Below are 24,196 nucleotides of genomic sequence, written 5' to 3' on the forward strand. Positions count from 1 at the left end.
CACACTAGGGGGGAGGGGTTTGCCAAATGTGACCAAATGTGACAAGGGGGGGGGGAGGGGTCAAAAAACCTAGAAATTCGTGTGACGTAATTAATGGATGACCCCTAAGGAGCCAACGGGAGTGGTCATTTCTCCATACAAACGTACTCCTCGTTTTCCTCCGTGGTTTTTGAAGCTAGAGCAATGATTTTTTCAACACAGATTAATATTGTCAATATCTGTGTCGGACCGTTTTGCTTTTTTTGATATTTTTGTTTTTTAAGGCGCTAGAGCCCTTCAAAAATGGCCAAAATGGCCTAATTGACTATGCCGCAATGAGAGGTGTGGCATTCAAAACTGATATCAATTAGCCAAAAAAGCAAAACGGTCCGACACAGATAATTTCATAATCATTTAAATTTCAAAATTTGGTTACGATTGGTTAAGTTTTGGAGGAGGAAACAGAGGAGTACGAAACCTCGATTTTTGAGATTTTTACGCAGGATTTTTCGCCTTGTCCTTATCGCACTACTTTTAGGTGCCGCTTCCGTTAGCGAGACGGGTATATTTACCTAAAATATTTAAAACTCAGCTCCTGTTTCGTCTTATGGACAGCAAGTAATAGATTCCTATTATAAGCAAGATTCAGATTCAGAGTTTTATTTGCTTAAACATGGTATGGTAACAAGTATACCATATTATTATTAGCAAATATTTATTTTTCACAAAAACTTACCAAGTCCTAACATGTATTTATAATTGGCTTGTTTACCATCTACCAGAGATGATTCCAGCTTACATAAGAGTAAGATTCTAGAGAGTCAATACATCTATTTTGGACATACCAAGTTGTTCCATCACCGCGTTGGCAAACATTTATATCACCTACACCTACGGGTACTGATTATTTATAGAAATATGAATGGCAAATTCCGTAAGAAAATGAAACCATTGCGCCTTTTTACAGAACACCCCATAAACTGTGTTAAGTGGGTGTGCACTTTTTTAGCTGTGTGCTCAAAAATATCTGAACATTATTATCATCTTCCTCGCGTTAACCCGGCTTTTTGACACGGCTTATGATGGGAGCCTGGGGTCCTCTTGGCAACTAATCCGAAGAATTTTCGTTCCTGCTAGACTTTCTTTTGTCTGGCAGATAAATAGTTAACTGTTTAAATTGGTTAATAAGACTTTTAGGGGCTTAATTTGAATGTATGTCTGAACGTTATTATACCAGGTAGCTTTGTTTCTCCTGTTACAGTTATGGGCTTATGGCTTAACTTTATAATCCCTTGACCATCTTTGCGACAATCATGGAGCATGTCGCTCTCACCGGCACCCATGCGGGCGAGACATGCTTTAGTAATATATTATCGTCTACGTTACTCTATTAACTGATAAATCGTATACCTTATTGCGAAGGCATAAGGTCCACCGAAGGCCAGTTAAGGTTGTCACTGTAAGTACCATATTATGTGGCTTAGGCCAAGATTTACCTGACTGAAATAAAGATTTTGATCTCAGAAGAAACGCCTAAATTGTTCGTCTAATCTTGGATTAAAATATGTAGTTATTGTTTTTCGTTTTTGTATTAGGTATTCATGGTTCGTAATACACATACATATAATTCCCTATAGTATAAATATGCCAAAATACGCTTATACCGAATTATTTCCGCCGATTGGAAACTTTTGGTTTTCGTTTGGTGTACTACATGGGGTTTTATAGGTGTTGTGATAAACAAATAGGTGATAAGCTGATAAAGTGACCACTAAGTGACAGCGCACCATTACACGAATTTGTGAAAACTCACAACTTATCATTTTGTTAACTTTACTGCTGGTTTTCGATGTATAGGTACAGGTATGTACATATTTTTAACTCAAATTATAGAAGCGATGTCAAAGTGAGATCAAATGTAAACTTAAAATGCCGCTCATGGTTACTATACTCGTACAGAAGGAAAAATGATTATTTACAAGTAGTGCAATTTGAAATAAAACTATTGAAACGGATTATATCGCGTATATTGAATTCATACCACATCCCGACGTTTCGAACCCTTTACAGCGTTCGTGGTCAACGGGTGACCTAGGAAAAACTACACTGTGCAAAAACTACCCACTTACAAAATAATGAACCATCATAAACTATAAATTTTAAGGCCAGTTATACATGCACAATTGCTTCATAAGGCTAGTTCTACATTACAACTCTTTCAAGTAAAGTAGTGCAATTTGAAAAAAAAATCCACCCAATTTCTTCACCAATAACTTTAGCAATTTTTACATCAAAATCTATAAAAAAATACAATATTCTAAATAATGTTTACAATAAATATATATGAAGTTTCCGTATAAACACTTCGTCGGTAAAGGAAAATAAACTGCGAAACCGAACTGATCCTAAAAATACCTAGTATAGTATATCCTCTGAGTTTAAAGGTCATAATTATGGCAGTCACTTTCGTAAAAAATCCTGCTCAAATTCATGGGATTTGTCAAGTGGACTGGACCTCAGGCCTTGGTAAATAGCTAAGAATTCAAGAAAGCAAGGAAGAATTATTCCTTTGTATAAAGGTAATGGGGTAATGATTACTCTAGTTTTTCACGCAGGGTCAACCAATTGTCATTCCTTCCAAGATCGACAGGACAGAGGACAGCTATTGTATCCCAGCCACCTAGCGTCCCAATTAACCTTTATTGTCAAGAGTCGCCTGTTCTGTACACATTACTTTAGCTAACTCTTACCTCGTTCAACGTACGAAAAAGTAATATAATAAAAGTAATGTTATACCGAGCTGAAGAAGGTTGAAATTTAATCGCTCACTTTACCTTCACCCTATCTTTCGCAACCTCATATCACATGGAATTATGCAATTTAAAATAAGAACTTCTGAAACGGAAACAAGGTTTAATTTAGATTAAATTTAAACAGCTCCGTAGTAAGGTCGGTGGGTTGTGTGGAAATGTCAACACGCTCGCTGCCGTGACGGCTGGGGCAATAACCACCGAGCGTTTACTATTGTCGACCACTCGTCAACGCAGTAACCACTCGTCAACCTTATTGCGAGGACATAAGGGCTATCTGTGGTTAGTTGAGTGTCGCTGTTAGTACAATGAGCGACCACAATAGGCTCGTACATATAAACGTCTGCACATGCGTCGTCAAAGTCGTGATAATGAACTTCCTAATAACATAGCGAGATACTTTCTCTCTGTAACTTTACGACGATAGTTACTTATATATTCGATGGTATACAAATACACGCTGTAATTGACAACTCCTAAACCTCATTGTAAACATATAAGAGTCCACGGAGGGTCGAAGTGTCATGCTCAACCAAAATATGAGAACAGATATGTGACAAAAATATTTTTTTCATGTTATATATTACTGTGGACAGTCGAAGAAGTAGACCAAGGACTGGCGGATATATACTCAATTACTCATTAGATTATAAGAGCCCTTTCCCACGGCAACATCCCGTTTTTTTGTAAGTACGGTTTTCTACAGGATCCCGTGTAGTACCTAGTTTACGTGTTTATACATATGTATACTAACATTACTAACGTTCACACGGGCATCCATCGAATTTAGCTATTCGGTTTTGCCACTACAAACTGAATGACATTGTCTAGTAAAAAACAGAGTCCACTTTTGTCATATACCATTTGTCATTTGTATAGTTTAATGGGAGTGTTTCGTCTAGCGTCCTGCATACCGTCTTTTGCTGGATGTGCCCAGTATGCTCATTCTCATTGCTGTAAAGTCGCTATCAGATATGTCGGAGCTGCCGAATTGCTATAAAATATCTGAACATGGACTTTAACATCTCTATAATAGAGGCTTTGTGTAGGTATTTGTGAACACCTTGGCCGCTCCAATATATCTGATGGCGACTGTACCGCAAAAAACGGGATGCAAACTAATGTGTGTGAGCACACCTATGATTTTTGCTGGATTCAGTAAAATATCGTTCCCGCACAACTGGAGCTCAGTGGGAAAAGGCTTTAAGGTAACTAACTGTAAGTAGGAAGGAAGAGTGTGACGAACTTACAGGTTACATTACATCACAACATTAATGCTGCGTTGGCTTCAAGTAAATGAGATAAAAGGAAATGTAATCCTAATAATTATTTCCGCGTATTTGTAACGTTTTTCGAAAAGCAATGTCAGTGGCTCGTTCCCTCTGGCGACATTAAATGCGACTCCACACGCGAACCGTATACAATAAGCATTTGATTGGTGTATTGCATCGATTGGTAGGAATGATAATTTGTTAAATTGTCCTGGCGTGCACCGTTGTTGCTGTTCGTGAAAAATAATGAGTTTACGACAGTTATATGAAACAAGTTATTGATTCCACTGAAATAACAGGCTTGAACGGTCAGAGAATCAGGGTATAAACGTAGAAAACAAATCTGCTGCAGAGGCCTTATTCTTTTGTCCGTGAAAGTAACACACTTTTTACTGACCTTCGGTAGACTTAATGTACAGTCGCCATCAGATATATCGGAGCGGCCAAGGTGCTCACAAATATCGGAACACGCCTCTATTGTCAGGGCGTTAGAGCGCGTGTTCAGATATTGTGAACACCTTGGCCGCTCCGATATATCTGATGGCGACTGTACTTGTAATAATAAGTTTACAATTTTTTTGAATAATAGAGTGGGCGGTGTGGTCGGTGTGTTACAGATTATTTAGATCCACACTGATATTGAAGTTCTAAGTATTTTTTTTACACGCAAAATATAATAATACTAGGCGGGCCCGCGGCTCCGCTCGCGTAAATGAAATAAAGAGTTTGTCTTATGTTTCGTTAATTACCGACATTATTATGTACCTATTCAACCCTGCCAGGGTTCATAACTCTGTGATAGGGACTTCTTATTTGGATAAATTAATTCGCAAATTTCTCAATAAATGATGTCATTTGATAAGATAAAATGATGAAGATGACGACCACCGCCCATATATCGCCTTTTCATACAAACGTAGGTAGGTAGTCCCCATTTTCCTTTCTGGACATAACAATACTTACTAGTCCTGGGCTCCAATACCAGATCACGCCATGTTTCTTGGTCTTGCGATAGCTCTCGCCAGTCGCTATGGCCGAGGTTGAGCAGGTCTTGAGCAACGACGTCGTTTCTGCGGTACCTAGGACGTCCAATCGGGTGTCTCCCATTTCGTTGTCCCAAGTACGCTCTCTTCACGGCAAGATCCTCTCCCATTCTCTCTGTGTGCTCCGAGCCACTGAAGCTAAGCCGCTTTGGTCTCTTCAATACCCAAATATATCGGAACACACCCTTATTTCTATGGCAACAAAGTTATATTACGATGTATTTGGCTACTTTAGCCTGATCTATTTCATACTGATACATTGGCTTCATGAATGTGTAGTTGCCATTAGATATATATCGTAGCCACCAAGGTCGCTCAAAAATATCTGAACATGCACTTTAAAGTTACACTATAATTTACATTGTTCAGACTTCAGATATTTGTGAATACCTCATCCACCCCAATATATCTGATGGTGACTTTCAGCAAGAAAAATCTTACCTGGTCGAGTCGTATCGTATTACGCGAGAAAACAGTTTCCAAATTGATTAAGTATACCTATCTCTAAAGTCATCCCTTGAATTGATGGACTTCATATTAAATATTAACGTATCCACTTTGTATTTCTGGCCTATCTCGGCAGCCCGTTCCCCGGACGAATGGCAATGTTTGCCGAAGTCGAATTTCTTTTTGACTTGATTGACTGTGAATTCAAATTGACTCCGAATAATAAAACTCAAAATAAATTTAAAACAACAAAATACAAATTATTAATAATATGATAATATTAATTTGATTGATGTCATATTTGTCATAAGTCACTCGTATGGGCGTACACTAAGGTTGAGGTTGACATCACTTTTTATATTACTTCGTATAAAAACACGTAGGAATAACTGTATACCAACATGACAAACATAATTTAGATTACTTTACACCGAAACGAAACGACCCGAGAGTTGCCGAGAAATGGCCGATGTTCATACAATAAAGTATGTTGTTATGAAAATTTCTTTTCCTTTTTGTAAATTAAATACGCGTCGAAAGCGGTAGTTTTTACGTTCTAGTTCTATTCCCATATTTAGATAATAGGGTATTTTCCTACTAGTCAAATCAGTTACTTTTTTAGAACTGTCAAAACGATTTGCTAATATGGAATTTATATGAAACATTACATCGTGACGTCACGGTCAACTCGCCTACTTTTTATATTTCTATCCGATTTATTAAATAGAACTTGTGTTTAAAAATAACTGCTGTCTGTGTTTTTCTAATAATTATCTGGTGCTTTATTTCATGCATGGTGTAAAATAATTTATTTTAAATACAGTATAATACCCTATTGATTTGAACAGTTTTTTCTTATCATACGTGCGTCGTATTCGAGAAACGTGTCAAAAACTTTTTTAGAAATTTGTAAGGCGCCATCTCGCTTCTTCCCTCGTTTTTTATCCCGTTCTGGTTTTTCAATTTACATATATGATAAATAAATAAATAAATAAATATTATAAGGACATGTTTTACACAAATTGACCTCTTATTACTCAGTACCTATATAATAATATGTGACGTTCCACGGGAAAAGGTACCTTATGAGGGTTTCTAGTTTCGGAGATATTAAATGTTTTGTAAAGAGGTGAAAAAATGCTCAATTTTTTTTTATTGTGTGATCTGAAACCTTAATGCGTAACGTTTGTTTACCTGTTTTTATTTTTGTTATAAGTTAGTTATAAGCCTAGTAATGTCGTCTCAGAGTTTAGTAGAAAAGGTACCTTATGGAAAAAAGATTGAAAATTCCCAAAAAAACTAGTAAATACGGGAAAAAAAGTTTGGTAGAGAACTGTATTAGCATTCTGCAAAACTAATTTGATAATTTCAGTTCTGGTTGGGGCGCCTCGCAAATATTTTAACCGTACATAGACCGACATCACAAATCCAAGTAGACTGCTATTATACCAAAGTTACTCTCGTCAAGTCTTTCTTAACTAGAATAATCTTCATTTGGTTTGGTCGCATGCAGTAAATCAGCCATTGGTTTGCTGAAAAATGCCAATACCAGACGCATTACCTTATGGAATATCTGAGGTCATTGAACCTCAATGCCGCTTATCTTCAATAGCAACCGAAATATATTATTGATAAGAAATAGACGATTTATACCATCTTAACCCCAAAATATTATTAGTTTATCCTAACTGTTCCATCATCATCATGCCTCATCATGTAACTTGACCACAAGGTACCTTTTCATTACATACAAATTATTGGTCTTTTTTAAGATTATTATGACGAAGAACTAATTAAATTGGGGGCAGTTTAATGTAAATTAATATTTTCTATTCATAAAAGATAAACTATAATATGATTGATATTTTGTAGTGATGTATTATTAGATTTATTTCCATAAGGTACCTTTTCGTAAATGTATGGAGCAAATAATGTTATTGTTATGTAAGTTTAAAGTGGCATAAGGGGTTAAATATAGTATTTAGTTGGGGTTTTAGGATTTATTTCATTTGAATGACAGAATTTCTTTCATATGTGCTCAGAAAAATTGATTGTGTGTCACATTAAAAGTAAAAATATTCAATTTTGTGATTTTATATGAAAAAGTCAGAAAATACATTTTCACCTCTAAATCGGTATTGTTTTTTGCTTAAACTTTCTGTCAGTGTCGTTTTCTAATAGATAAAATTTAAATCTTGAGAGCTCATTGCAATCAATCGTGAAAATGAAATAAAACTTTATTTTCAAGAAATTGGTTAGTATACACATAAATCAGTCGATATCAAAAGTTTATATTTGCATTACAGAACAAGTCGCAATATTTTTTTAATCTCAGATATATAAGGCATTATTATTTGTAGTCAACTATGTAACTTACTTCAGGAACATAGTTTTTTAGGCGGCTAAACTTAAAACTTCTCTATCGTAAAGTTGCTCATTTCACAACATTATTTTCAAAAAATCATATCTCTGTAACTACGCAACCTAGAAGGTTGATCTTTTGTGTTATGGATAGCTTATTTATTGTAGATTACTGGGGTATGCATAACTCCATACCCGCCATAAGGTACCTTTGACCGTGGGACGTCACATATACCTCTTATTACTCAGTACCTAAATAAATAGGATATGGCTGTATCAGACATTAGTGTTCAACTTGTCCTATCAAACATGATTGCAAGATTTGCAGGTTACTTTATTTCATAGAGCAATATATGTAAGTAAAGAAAGAGTGGTAACTCCATACATGAGTTTTCTTATCAAAACACGAGTTATTTCGCAGTCAACATCTAGCGTCAAGTAGCGGAATGTATCAGTACTGGTAGTCGACAATAGATGTCGCAACACTCGCAACGAACGAAAACTCTATTGCTCAACGATTTTCAGCTAATATTATAACCGGAACTCTATTTTCAGCTCCTGCTTATATTAGTTGTAAATTGTTTTAGCAGTACATTTTTTATCAGTAGCGACACTTGTGACATCTGGTGTCAAGTAGCGGTACTGATAATTCCACTACTTGACATTAGATATCCACTACGAACTCGCGTTTTGGCAAGAAAACTGATGTATGGAGTTACGAGTACCACTTTCTTTACATATGTATATTACTCGTATGCTTTATTTATACCTACACATTTACACAATGTGGTTATGTGAAGTGCGCGCGTGCGATGCGCCTCGCTAATTGTCGCCGTTGCAGTCGGTTAATGTTGCGTAATGCGTTCGTAATGGCGTGACTCTTATTACTTATGAGGGATTTAATTTAAACTTTCGGTTTTTAAATCGTTGAACTTCGGGATTTGTTTTTACAGGTCCCTAGCTTTAGGTTAGGAACTTTTTATGACATACTTACTTTGGTAAATTAAATCGGTATAGTCAGCTAAAAGTTCAGGTAATAGGGATATCGTATCTAGACTTCACTTCGTTTACCTACAAAAGAGCAAAATTGGTTTTATCTTCTTGCAGCGCTGCAACTCAATCGAACATTCGCGAACAAAAAATAAAATAAGAAGCTTGTAAAAATAAAAGACACTGCGCACGGAAACGATGTTTGGAGTTGGAGTGGAATAATATATGAACATGTTTGTCACTGGAACGACCAACGCTCGCTCGTAATTCTTGCCAAAATTAATGGCCGAGCTCCGGAACCGATGCGTCTTATTAAATTAAACACCGACACGAGTGCCATCGACCACATTTAAGTTACATTTTGTAGATCTTATTGCAAAAACATACGAGTAAAGTCCACCGAAGTCAGTTAAGAGTGTTGCTGTTATTCCACGCGAAGTCAGTCTTAACACGAGAAGAGAGAAGAACTTTTAATTGTTACAGAAATACATATGTAACTAATACGATAGTACATCAGGCGATCGATATAGCAAAGTTTGGATTATGTGACTTTGCATTGAAGAGAACTTACTATGGTCTTAAGCGCTATAGACCCTACTGGTGCTTAAGCCCTTTGTGCCAATGCAAGCCATTTAGAACATTTACCAAAAAAATTAAATGACAGAAAAATTATCGAACCTACTCACAAAATTTCACGAGACCCGGTTGAGAAATGTGCCCTGCAGAGGAGAACATCCGGACATACGAAAGCATTTTTGGCCAAGCTAAAACGGATACCTTCGCTAACACTCGGTCAATAAATATTATAAGACTCCTGCGGGCTCAGCACGGTTCCATTTTTATCGACTATCACTATGCGCGTCCCTTTCGCACTTACATACTTGTTAGAACGTGACAGGCATGGTGACAAGGGATAAAAACGCGACCGTGTTAAGCCGCCTGGACCGTGCTTCTGTATAACACTTACTAACATTAACAGTCCTAACTGACCATCGGTAAATGTAATTTTGTCAGTTAACAATGTGACAATGGCTTCGAGCAACACCGGCTTCCGACACATCGGAAGGGAGGGGCCCAAGCGATATCTCACCGTACAAATCTTTCTGCCATTTTTCGCGGGGGGAAAGGTGCACACAGTCGCACTTCTCACACACTTACATACAAAATCCAATCTGTAATGACGACACAAATACATAGAAAATGACACACGTCAAAGACAAATCTTGCAAGCCTCGATCTCTTTTTGTGTACGGACGAGTGACAAGTGTCACAACACGCACACTAACACATTTTCGTTGAAGTATGTTATTGTATTCTGAGAGATGAGAAGTCGGATTTGTCGCTCGACCGATCCGCAATTTGTACTGAGCGAGCAAAATCGATAAATCCAACAATTACATGAGACTAAAATATAATAATTGTGTTTGAATGTAATTAAACGTATGATATGTAAAAAAAAATATTACATGTGAAATGTAACACTTTCTTTTTGTAAATTTGATGTCCTCTTATAACAAAAAACCGAGCAAACAGGCATTTTTGTGCAGCAGTGTTCACGCGCGCGTCTGGACTCGGTCTAGTGAAAAATCCAAGTGCAACTCGTTTTATTACCCGCGCTAGATTAGATTGACGCGCTAATCTTGTACCTCGGCAGAGGGGAAATAGTGCGAATGCCGCCTCCCTTCCGTGTTGCTCGAAGGACAATGGTATATATATTCAAATCTAGTCGCAAGCTATTAAAATCCAGAATATCTAGAATAGCGATCGATGAAAATGAAAGCTTGCCAGATAATGAAGATATAAGATAACACTAGATTCTACTATCTTCTTTATTTACGTTTTGATCCTACGCCAAATGCGTGTTTGCGACTAATTTTAGAACTTATTTTGTTGTAAACTCTGCTGATTGATTGTTGTGTTTGTTTGATCTAAAGTGAACTTGTAACGATTTTTAGAAGGGTCATGGTCATGTGCAGTCTGTCTTATAACTTTCATCGACCTCAAAAGTTTTGGTCTGTTGCAGGCTAAATACTTAATCAAACTAGAGTTTAGCAAATTAGTGTGTAAAGTCGCATAGTCTGATACGCTACTTTTGAAGCTGACTGTACATGTAACTTTTCACACGAACACCTATCAGACTCGATGAACGTGGTCGGACAAGTGATCTCTCATTTAAGTTTCTGATTGAGATCGAACGTCTCAAGCGGTAAGTATTGAATGAAAATAGTAATTATACATGATGACGCGGCGGTTTCGTGGTCATCGCCTCCGCGAATCTGGCGCAGTCGTGCAATACTTGTGGTACGGCCGGGTTCAGAAATATGTATGCGGAAAACGCGATCAATAATGTTACCGAGACCTGTATGTATCAAATTGTCGGTTCGATTTTTTTTATCATTATGTAACTCGTGGCAAAATGATCATGTAATGATATAGAGTCCGTCTAAGCTAACTTTGCATCGGCTAGAACAAAACAAATTGAAGGAGCGTCATAATCGTCATAAATATTTCCATAGAAATTAGACACAAATGATGACATGACCACACTTTGTCATTAATATGCATGGCGCGACTCTAACAATATCAATAATTTAAGAAACGAACTAATGCACTATACATACACAATTACATAAGGTTCGCTCTGTATAATATAAAATTTAACGTTTTTGAGAACGTAACTAACTATGTATAACTAGTAATGTGACTGATGAAAAATAAACTAACTTTGTATGTTAATAATCAGACACAGGTAATTTGCAATGTGCAGTAAATCAATTGTAGGTACATATATTATTTTGATTTAGGGACTCAATTTTGCTAACGTAGATGCAACACAATTAAGGACCCAGCTGCAACTAATTGCAGCGGACATAATTAACTTGCAACGCATTTTTCGCTTTCTATTAGCCGTGCATTTCCGTGTTGCACAGTTGTAAACGAGGTTGTAAACTTACATGACTGAATCATTTCGGCAAATTACCGATCAAAGTATGCCGCTTAAGACGAAACAGGAGCTGAGCTTTAAATATTTTAGGTAAATATATCTGTCTCGCTAACGGAAGCGGCACCTAAAAGTAGTGCGATAAGGACAAGGCGAAAAATCCTGCGTAAAAATCTCAAAAATCGAGGTTTCGTACTCCTCTGTTTACTCCTCCAAAACTTAACCAATCGTAACCAAATTTGGAAATCTAAATGATTATGAAATTATCTGTGTCGGACCGTTTTGCTTTTTTGGCTAATTGATATCAGTTTTGAATGCCACGCCTCTCATTGCGGCATAGTCAATTAGGCCATTTTGGCCATTTTTTAAGGGCTCTAGCGCCTTAAAAAACAAAAATATCAAAAAAAGCAAAACGGTCCGACACAGATATTGACAATATTAATCTGTGTTGAAAAAATCATTGCTCTAGCTTCAAAAACCACGGAGGAAAACGAGGAGTACGTTTGTATGGAGAAATGACCACTCCCGTTGGCTCTTAATAAGCGCGCGGCGCTTATGATCCCGTTTCATTAATTTATTATTTCTAAATGGATCTTTAGCGAACAACACACATGTTCTATGCAGGTTAACTGACAATTTGTAAACCTTAAGGTCAGTGAGTACGCGTGAAATATTGTGGTTTAATTTGAAGGCTGTTTGTGTTGTGTGCTTCAATGAGTCACCGTCAGTTTATGAGTTTAATCAACTCTATAGCAACTGATGCAGATTTAGTCCGAATTTACAATCGTTACTAACGCTCTTAATTGACCTTCGGTGGAGCTTGTATCCATGCAATAAAGTTTACTTATGTTTTGTTAGAATTCTTAGATAACACCAGCAGTGTCGACGATGATGATACAATCGTGATCTTGTAAAATCGCTTATACCGTCACGCTACTCACGCTCCGTGATTGTTGAGCCATTTAAGGTTCTAGCTAAGTTGGATATTCCATCGCGCAAAGTATTGGACGACCAATTAAGCTAGGACCCTAAATGGCATAACAATTAACAATCGAGGAGCGTAATGGGACCTAACAGAGTTATCGATATTATGACCTGTCTTCTTTGACTTTGTATTTGATGACAGATGGTAGAATCGAGTGAAAAAATGTATATTAGGTACATATTTATGAACTTAACTGTACTGCTAGGCACCAACTAGCAACTGGGGCTCAATCTAACTTATCTTAATAATGGCTCATCTTATATCTGCAATTTTTGTAAAAAATAATCTGTGTTCTGCTTCTCGAGATCTATATGTCTTTTATCAATATCATGACCATGTCTCATTTGTTTGCGATATAGTCGAATATCGAATTATACTTAGACCGTTTGACCACTCGCTAGGGCGTCGATCTCAAGTGCCATCGTCCACACTTCGTAAACCTTATTCCCTATACATAAAGCCCAATGGCCAGAGAAGTTGTTAGTATGTAATTACGATCAATCACCGCTGGTATTAGTTTTGATCAATTTGTCTGTGGTACGTGATCGATCGGTACATGTGTCTAATGGAGTATGCCGCTAATAGAGTAGCGATTATCAAGATCTCACTAACGTACAGTCGGATCTATTGGTCCTCCTAGAGATCTCTCTTTTTCGGACCTTCACAGCAACACTCTTATGTATACAGATACAGCAGAGAGCAGTGATGGTCAGCAATTGCAATTAAGTAGTCATGAACCTTGAAGGACGAAGGTATATTCATGAAGGTCTGAAATAGAGTTCATCAGATGAGGTGATGATAACTGTGATATCCTAGTCGGTTGCTGTTTGTGCATGATATAGATAGACTAAATAATAGCGTTATTCATAAACGTCTGTCAACTCTAACAAGCTGTAGGTGTTCGTTTGTTCCTAATGTTCCTATCTCTCATTTTGGCATTAGTGTTTGTTAGAGACACTTTTGCCTTATATCAAATTGAATACGACTGTACAAAAACACCGTGTTGACTACTACACGTTGGTTCTCGACTTCTCGCCGCGTCATTTGCGTTGAATCTATTGTTTCGTTTTTTGTATGTACAGTCGACGTCAAAGATATCTTTACGCTTTTGCACCTTATTCCGTTGCAATAAGATGCAAAAGTGTAAACATATCTTTGACGTCGACTGTACATAATATACATAACGACTATAACGAGGCTTAACTAAAGTCAGATTAACGAGGAGTGATAAAGAATATAAACAATCGATTTGTAATCAAGAACACTCACACTATTGTATGTAATATATATCATTGTAAAAACTCAACGAAAAGTGAATAAAAACTGCCGTAAAATTGGCAGTTATAAAATTTAGTGTCTAGTAAAATTATAATTTTGTTTATATTTTTACCACTATTGTGTTGCCAAGGTGCTTTGACGTATGATTATTGTTTCATTTTAAAAATGTACCTTCTATTCTGTATTTGTTATTGCAACAAATTCTGACCCAATATTTATTTGTTTGTCAACAGTTCGCAGCTACGACAAGCACGACAAATGCGGCCTCGTGTGGATCCCGCGCGTGGTCGCGTACCGCTGCCGCACGTGCGGCATCTCGCCCTGCATGTCCATCTGCCGCGAGTGCTTCCACCGCGGAGACCACTCCACGCACGACTTCAACATGTTCCTGTCGCAGGCCGGCGGCGCGTGCGACTGCGGCGACAACTCCGTCATGAAGGAGGACGGGTGAGCGTACCTACACTAGACACGCACGTCTGACAAACTTAAAGATAGTCTGTCTCCATCTCTATCAATTTTGGTTTGCAATGTTGGAATATCAAGTCTCTTAGTTTCCAACTGGGCCCCTGAAACTCATAGAAGCGCACGACTCTGCAACGTCAACTGCTTTGCTGTTATCATACCAAATTATCATTAGGTACATACCTAGAAGCGGCATTACAACGGTCGGTGGTTTATTCAAATATTCAGTTAAACTTATTTTTCACTGAGGCGGAGGCGGACCCAGATGAGAGGAAGCAATCAACCAATAGCATTGGTTGTAATCCAGCAGAGCAGAGAAGAGATGTGATTAGAACCAATACTATTGAATCATTCCTCTCATCTTAACTCGTCACGGGCAGTGGAAAGGCAGTCTTAGTAATGAGCGAGAGCACGTCATGCAACTTATGCTTATGAGTTGAACAACACACACTTTTTACACAACTTTGACAATAAAATATTATCTTATCTTATCTTAACAGATTAGCTGTTAAACATCGGTGTTATTAGACAATGAGAAATATAGGCATTCTGTAATAACATTTATCTCTCTCCCTGTTAATTAACTATTGTATAACCTTTATTGTATCCAACATTTATCACAATTTTCAAAGCTTTAAAAAAAATAGCTCAAACACTCTCACAGTTATGCAGTCTGTGGTATCCGGTACGCAAGCCATTAACTTTTTTGTGCTACCAACATTGTCACGTTACTCTCCAGTAAATATTATTTTATTAAATGATTAGACAATTAATTAGTGAAATAACAATGTTAATGTGGTGTAGAAATGTGATCAAAGTTAAAATAAATGTGATTGTACGGCGTAAACACGGTTTTAGCGTTGATCCGGCTTATGAAAACAATGCGCCGGCGTCCACTCCATGGCGATTCGTATACAATATACACCATAGTTTAAGCAAGTAAGGTAACAAGACCCTCAGGTATGTTGTCTTATTGTTATTTTTCAACTAATTCAGACGAATTTCATTCGGAAATAATCATTACATAATTAAAAATAGTTGAAGCACCGTGATGGCGGAAGAATATATAACTTTGTTTTGTTTTTGTTGTCAAATCTTATCTATGGTTTGGCCTATCACGGCAGCACTGTCTCATCTCAAACATAGATAAAAAGAGTCATACTGTCCTTGTTTGACACTAGTACTAGCATACAAAAGAAAGGGAAGAGTATGTTTCTTCTGGTTGTTACTGACTGATAGATTTGTTTGAATTAGTAATTCTTTTTTCTATTCTGGCATTTTCCGGTTGGGCCTGAAAGTCCGTTTTTTCTCTCATTTGAAAACTGACCTCCTAAATCGTATTTGAAGCGATCGCTACTTTTCTTAGTAACAAGCGCGTAGTTAAGTGCTTGGTTTTTTCGCGAGTGCTGTGAAAAGTGAAAATAATGGGGAAAAGGAAAAGAGATAAGGAAAAGGATGAAGATTACATCAGGAGAAAGATTAAGAAATTACAAGAAAAGCTTCGAGATACTTCGAGAAGACGTTCTGTTGAATCTGATCAAGACCCTACGCCACAAAAACCGCAATCGAAGCCTGCGCAACAGCCGCCGCAGTCACACTCTTTACCATCATCTGCGTCACCTTCACCACTTCATACGATGCCACAAGATAATGACCTTGATCTTAATGCAGGTGCGTTGATGGTACATAAATCTAAGGCTATTGTTTTTCTTTCTCAGTTTAGTAACATCTAACGTATAGAGAAATAATATCTTAACTGCTACATGATGTAGCAACTTGTGGCTAAGCGCTATCACAGAGCGGATAGACATGCCCTTGATTCTAATTAACTTTATTTCTGGCAGGCGCTATCACAATGTGGATAGACAGTGCTAATATATAACATTCATAGTGCGCTATCACTTTGCGAATAGACAAACTTATTCTAATATACAACTATTTCATAATAATATAATTATTACAGAGCCTGTTGACGATGAACTCCCAGAGGAGTTTCTTCTTGCACTGGGGACTGAAGGTCAGGAGCAGACAGAAGTTGGCAACCCTATTAGATCTGAACTGGCTTCCCGTTGGATGAAGATTATGAATGATGGCTTGGGTAAAGAAGCTAGAGAGACAATTGTGAAGAAGTACCCGCCTCCAGCTAATTTTCCTGCTGCTATAGCCCCAGTGGTAAACCCAGAAATTCAGGCTACACTTTCAGAACCTTCTAATAAAAGAGATAAAAGGATTGTCTTCAGACAAAACCTAACAGGTACATTAATGTCCTGTTTAGGCAAATGCCTAACAAATATTTTATTAGGCAATATTAACTCCAAAATGCTGATTGAGGAGATTAATGATGCGGCCAAGTTAGCTGCAGAAATGCACCACCAGGATTCAAGTTCTAGAAAATTCTTTTGCTTGGCTGGGGCCAATAAAACTATCCAAGATGCTGTTCGTCATCAAAAAACTGATAAGTTTTTATTTGGTGCAGATTGTGCAGAAAAAATCAAGGCTGCACAAACAATACAAAAAACTTGTAATACCATAAAGAATACTTCAGATAAAGAGAAAAAGCAATATAAACAGCCTGCAAGTAACAAGCAGTTTAAGCAGTTAAACTGGAAGGGCCCACCACAGTACAATCAGCAGACTCATCGAGCCCGTGGTGGGCAACCATACCATCAACCCCGGAAGCATTACAACCAGCCTCACCGGAAAGACAGACACAGCTCTCACAAGCAGAGATCCAGATATCACCGATAGAACCCGAGGTACATGCAGGTAGACTTAGACATTTTATGGATAATTGGTTAGAAATCACTGACGATCCTGTAATTTTAAAATGGCTGGAAGGGTATGAGATTCCATTTCATACTACCCCTCCACCTTATGAGGCGATGCAAAAAGTGTGGCATGGGAAAGAAAAGGAAAACATGTATCGTGAAATAACAAAATTACTAAAACTTGGTGCAGTTTCTAGGTGTTCTCCAGACCGTAGCCAGTTTACATCTCCAATATTTTTAGTACCAAAACCCAATGGCTCTTTTAGATTTATATTAAATCTAAAAAAGTTGAATGAATATGTTGTTACACATCATTTTAAATTAGAAGATATTAGAACTGCTTGTAAACTGATTTCACAAGATTGCTTTATGGGTTCCATAGATTTGACAGAGGCATATCTTTCCCTGCCAATTGCAGAGTCACACAGAAAGTTTCTAAGGTTCAGCTTTGACGGACAACTTTTTCAGTTTAATGCATTACCATATGGGTTATGCTCTGCTCCCTATGTTTTCACTAAATTAATCAAACCGGTCTGTACCTATCTCAGAAAACAAAATATAGTCCTAACATGTTATCTGGATGACAGTATATATTTCAATCAATCATATAATGGATGTCTAAATGACATCAATATAGCATGTAAATTATTTCAGGATTTAGGTTTTGTAATTAATTTTGAAAAAAGTGTTATGACACCAAGCCAAACATGCAAATATCTCGGATTTATTCTGGATTCAACTAATCTGTCCTTATCAGTCCCACAGAAAAAACAACAGACTATCTTAGAAATGATTCAGCAGTTTAAATTTAAAAGAAACTGTACAATAAGGGAATTTTCTCAATTACTAGGGAAACTTAACTCAATTTGCCCAGCTGTCCCATATGGTTGGGTTTTTACCAAACTACTAGAAAGAGAAAAATACCTTGCATTATTAAATTTCAATGATAACTATGAAGCTAAAATGATTCTTAGTAATATTGTTTATTCTGAACTTCATTGGTGGAGTATGAATTTACACAAATTCAACTTGATTAAACATCACGATTTTTGTATGGAAATTCATACAGATTCATGCAAAACTGGCTGGGGAGCAGTTTGTGCATCGAATAGAACATCTGGATCATGGTCAAAATCTGAACAAGAAAATCACATTAACTATTTAGAGATTAAGGCAGCTTTTTTAGGGTTACAATGTTTTGCTAAAAACTTGCATGACTGTGAAATTTTGTTAAGAGTCGATAACACAACTGCAGTAGCTTATATAAACAAAATGGGTGGTATTCAATTTCCTCATCTCAACCAAATTACAAGGGAAATATGGAAATGGTGTAATGATAGAAATATTTGGATATTTGCATCCTATATTAACACCAAAGATAACTTTAAGGCTGATGAGGAATCTAGAAAAATTAATATTGAATGGGAAATTTCTCAAAAATGTTTCCAAAAGATTACACAAACATTTGGACACCCAGAAATAGACTTATTTGCGTCGAGGATTAATAACAAATGCTCGAAATTCATTTCTTGGAAACCTGATCCAGAAGCATTTACTGTAGACGCATTCACTGTCAGCTGGAGCGATATTTTCTTTTACGCTTTTCCTCCTTTTTCCTTATTGTTAAAATGCATACACAAAATTAAAAGAGAAAAAGCTGAAGGTATACTGGTGTTCCCATATTGGCCTTCACAGTCATGGTTTCCTCTTTTAAAGTCATTGTTAATTACAGATCCTCTAATATTCAAGCCTAACAAGAATTTACTGTCGTCTCCTTTCAGAGATGTCCACCCCCTACATCATCAACTTACCCTGGCTGCCGGGCTGCTATCAGCGAGGCGTACGGTAGACGTGGAACGCCAAAATCAGCAATTCACATAATGCTTAATTCTCTCTCAAACAATACTCTTAAACAGTATGATACTTCTTTCAAACAATGGTGGCTATTCTGTGAACGCCATAAGATTGATGTTTATCAAGCTTCTGTACCATTTGTACTTCAATTTTTAACTGAGCGTTTTGATACTGGGGCATCTTACGGCACAATTAATAGTAGTAGGTCAGCTCTATCTCTTCTTATTGGCCCTAGAATAGGATCTGATGATAGGATTAAACGGTTCGTCAAAGGAGTCTTCCGATTAAAACCTCCAACGCCAAAATATAACATAACATGGGATCCCGGCGTTGTTCTCAATTACATAAAAGGGTTGTACCCTAATGAAGCTATAAGCCTAGAGCAGCTTACCCATAAAGTAGTGACGTTACTCGCCTTGACGACAGGCCACAGGGTCCAAACATTATCTTTGGTTAAAATTAATAATATCCAATTTAATCATGACAGTGTCCAAATTTTTATACCTGATTTAATAAAAACTTCAGGCAAAAATAGTAAACAACCATTACTATATTTAAAAAAATTCAGCAATAAAATTGAAATTTGTCCCGTCACTACTTTACATTCTTATATTAAAAGAACACAGCATGTTAGAAATACTAACAATCTTTTCATTACACATAAAAAACCTCATCATGCTGTCTCTACACAGACTATAAGTCGCTGGATAAAAAATGTCCTTAGGGAGGCGGGCATAGACGTTACCATCTTCACAGCTCATAGCACTAGACACGCCAGCACATCTGCTGCAAGCAGATCTGGTATATCTATAGATGTTATCCAAAAAACAGCTGGTTGGTCACAAAACTCTATTTGCTTTGCTAATCATTATAACAGACCTATTACCTTAGAACCTACTGAGTTTAGCAATACTATATGTAACTTGGTATCAGACTGATTGTTATACTGTTATGTTGATTATAATTACATGATTATCTAAAGTTACATTTTTAATAAATAATTTTTAAATTACTTTATATGCATTGTATGATTTGATTATGTACTCGCAACCCGATCTTTAAACATCTACAATAGTTAATTAACAGGGAGAGAGATAAATGTTATTATTAGATTAAACGAACTTACCTTAAGTGAAGTTCTATCATAATAACATGATTCTCTCTCCCTGTTAAGAGAGTCCCATCCCTTCCCTTGTATATATGTTAATATACTGTTCCCAAATTACAGGGTTGCTCCTACAAACAACAATCTACTTTAAACGAAATGACTTGCGTACCGGATACCACAGACTGCATAACTGTGAGAGTGTTTGAGCTATTTTTTTTAAAGCTTTGAAAATTGTGATAAATGTTGGATACAATAAAGGTTATACAATAGTTAATTAACAGGGAGAGAGAATCATGTTATTATGATAGAACTTCACTTAAGGTAAGTTCGTTTAATCTAATAATATTACCGCACAAAACTGTACCGCAGGGCTTGATATTTTTCACTAGACATTTGATCGTAAACAGTCTCTCGTCGTCTCAAAAATGGCCGCCTGCCAGTTGACCAGATAGTTCTATTCTAACTAATCCAATACATAGTTTATGCGCGGGTGACTTCATCACTGCAAATATCCGCGCAATGCGGTCTGTCGATGCCACAATGCGCAGTGAATATGTAAGGTGACCAATCATTTACTAAAGTTATTAAATGCATCTTCACAAAAAACTGCACTAACAGTAACTGACCATAGGTAGACCTTAAGTGTTTACAATAAGGTTTACGAATGATTGGTTAACAGTATGTGCGGTCACCTCACCTGATGGGCACATAATAATATATAAGTACCTTCGAAAATACAGTCACTTTGGCGCGGTTAGTCATTCATACGATGACACTTAGTTATGACAAAAAACTGATTCAGTAGTTATAAAACTCGCATCAAAACATTGAAATATTGTAATTTTTGAGTTATGAGTTTTATGAGACTGCAGATGAATTGAGATTTCTTTATGTATAAGCAGATATATTCACTCGAATTTAGACCTCGTATCGCATTCGATTGGGCTCTCGAAATATGATTTAATATCTAGAGAATAAAATCATAATCAGTAATTTCAGTAAGTAATCCCGTGGATAGAAGATTGGTGTCACAAGGTTAAGGCAGCCACCGTTCAAAGAAAGGATCTTAAATATAACGTTGAGGTGTCTCTTGCATATTCGAGCGATGCTGAAAATTCGATTCATGTTTGCAGATACATACATATATTAATGTTAGTAGGCCTTAAAAGTCTATATGTGACTTATTTCTTCAATATCGCTTTATCATCGGTTCGCCGTGACCCACTCCACGGGCACAAACAGGATCGCCTACACGATATTAATATGGCGCTGACTCTGTGGTCATCGGGATTGGTTATTGATGTGCTTCCATATTGGTCATACTTCCTACTCTGTTGGTAGGTCACACTCGCAAACAAAGATGAAGGAGTCTCGTAGGTATTGTATGAGTCATTTTAATTAAGCATAACATACTTAAGTATATACGGTCGCGTATCTTTAGCATGGCTTCATTTATGATGCAATTATTTAAACAGGTGGATTATTTCCCAATGAAATTTTATCTTTTCGGAAGTTTGAGCGAGACAACGCTATGCGCGTATAATCGGACGCATCAGTCGCCATGCCCCATAATCTCGGTCTACGGTAATACTGTAATAAAAAGTCGTTATTATGATGTGCCATTGCGAAATAAATAGGTACATTGTTGGTATTGTTGCTAACGGCAACTCGCTATGAGATTATAAATTGTCAGGCAATGTGACGATGAGGGTACCTCTACTTGCGTCCCCGGTAAGCAGAAGTTTAAGTATTTATCGAGCTCAAATAAACGTTAATAATATTCAGCAAACAAATTGCTGTTGCTGGTTAACCTGATGAATATGAAAAGATAAATAGCTACTTTGTCTCTTGGAATCCAAAGTCTAATGAATTTCTGCACGGCGTAATACACCTAACATATACATATAGGCTCTTTTCGAATTGGGCCAGCATGTTAAGATCGAGTTAGTAATCTTTAATATGAGTAAAACAGTGTTTGGCCATCAGTTAATGACCATATCCACTTTACAAGAAAGTTATTTGACAGCTTTAAATTAATAATTTAATAAGCTATGTAGTAATGCGAACGTATTTACAGTTTTAGATAATGTCTATGGTGTCTATGTTACTGATACGGTGATAAAGTATGTAAACTTGTAAAGTCTATGTCAACTAAATTAACCACACGTTTATGAGTGATTCGTAGTTGCATTTTGCATTGCTTTTGCACACAGCCTTCTTAAAACATAAAAGTTATGCAATTTCATTACGAGTGAACATCATCTTCCTCGCGTTATCCCGTTTTATTTTGCCACGGCTCATGGGACCTTGGGGTCCTCTTAACAACTAATCCCGAGAATTGGCGTAGGTACTAGTTTATTAGGAGTAAACATTTCATAATAATTTCAAGGGACGGGAAGGGATTTTTTCTCATCATCACCTTCCTCGCGTTGTCCCGGCATTTTGCCACGGCTCATGGGAGTCTGGGGTCGGCTTGGCAACTAATCCCAAGAATTGGCGTAGGCCCTAGTTTTTACGACCGCGACTACCATGCCATCTGATCTTCCAACCCAGAGGGTAAACTATTAGGCCTTATCGGGATTAGTCCGGTTTGCTCATGATGTTTTCATGATGGAAGGGATTTTTTCTGTATTATTTAATAATACTTCTATAGAATAAACCAATTTTGACTTGGTGACATCACGCAAACGTGCTAAGATCATTTGTTTGATCAAGTTACGGGTCCAAAATCTATTGCTGCATGTCCTTAGAAGAGAGCGGAGGCTGACAGCCTAACGCAAATGTCGAAAATCGAAATTTCGTTATCTGTCTCTGTCGCTCGAATATGCATGATCAATAGAGAGGCTGATAACGAAAATATCGATTTAGGACGTTCTCTGAATCGAACCCCGAAGGTTAAACGTTGCGAACTTGCGACCTAGAATAACTGTAGGTCGCGACCTTCGCCTCGAACTCGGGCCTAATTTGGTGGAGCTTGAGATGAATTCTGATTCTGTTTATAGGTGAATAGAATACATTTTTAGTTTAGGGTGGCGAATTATCCTATGTGCCAAAAATCTAAATTATTTGATACGTCAACAAAAAGAAATATAATAAATATTTCTATATGTAGAACAATTAAACTGCTGCAGATCCTTTTGAACGTGAACTGTCGAGATATATCTCTATTTGGAGCGCCTTCTAACGTTGTTCATAAGAACATAAGAAGAATACCCTGCAATGCGTCCTTCCTACTTGAACTGTGCCTACCTCCTCGTACAGTCACCACCACAAGAAACAAGGTGGTAAAAGTTTAATAATGATCTAAACACATATCACTGCCAGTCCGTCAAATGTGGTTCCCATTGAGGTGACTTGAACACATAGACTCAGTGATCCTCCTATTTACATACTTATTTGCCTATGTTGTGGCCATAATCATTATAACAATCCAAAGGCTTAAAGATAATTCCCAATCGTGTTTGTAACCATTGTGTTTTTAAAACAGCCAAAATTCCAGGACAAACTGAAATTGGTTCCGTGACAACAACTTATATTTACATGAATTAGCAAATAGGCCGACTACATATCTTTAGCATGGTCTAATAAAACATGGTCTTCCATTCCCAGAGTGACACGCGATTACGTCACAATAACATTGCCACTTTATTTCAACATAACATGTTACATGGGTACATTATACCTATGGTTAATAAGTTAAAATATTTCTTTATAATTTTATAATTTTCATTTATATGTATTTTAGCTTAAATTTTACAATAACACGTCATTTTTAATTACTCGTTAGCAATATCTTCCGATTCACGAAAGAAATTTCAGACTTTCGGGTAATTCTGTTTATACTACTGGCAACACAGTATAGCGCTGGGCACATTTGACAATACGGATCTAGATAACTT

At 37.0% G+C, this 24,196-nt stretch overlaps 2 protein-coding genes across 2 annotated transcripts in view; both read left to right on the forward strand.

Moving 5' to 3' along the window:
• The window catches only part of LOC134796476 (E3 ubiquitin-protein ligase Ubr3), a 124,025-nt gene that overhangs the window by 20,778 nt on the left and 79,051 nt on the right, over positions 1-24,196 (forward strand). The window contains exon 2 of the mRNA XM_063768668.1: positions 14,339-14,552. Within this exon, the coding sequence (XP_063624738.1) occupies positions 14,339-14,552 (214 nt within the window). The remainder of the gene's footprint in view (positions 1-14,338; positions 14,553-24,196) is intronic.
• On the forward strand, positions 16,488-20,178 carry LOC134795949 (uncharacterized). Its single transcript, XM_063767840.1, has 2 exons — positions 16,488-17,323; positions 19,117-20,178. Exon 2 carries the CDS (start codon positions 19,216-19,218, stop codon positions 20,125-20,127), a length of 912 nt encoding a protein of 303 aa, XP_063623910.1. The 5' UTR covers positions 16,488-17,323; positions 19,117-19,215; the 3' UTR covers positions 20,128-20,178.

The sequence above is a fragment of the Cydia splendana genome, chromosome 13 (assembly GCF_910591565.1).
Source record: "Cydia splendana chromosome 13, ilCydSple1.2, whole genome shotgun sequence".
Lineage (NCBI taxonomy): Eukaryota > Metazoa > Arthropoda > Insecta > Lepidoptera > Tortricidae > Cydia > Cydia splendana.

Bases quoted from the DNA above. Each gene is read 5' to 3' on its own strand.
- LOC134795949 (XM_063767840.1), top strand. From the start codon at position 19,216: ATGCTTAATTCTCTCTCAAACAATACTCTTAAACAGTATGATACTTCT.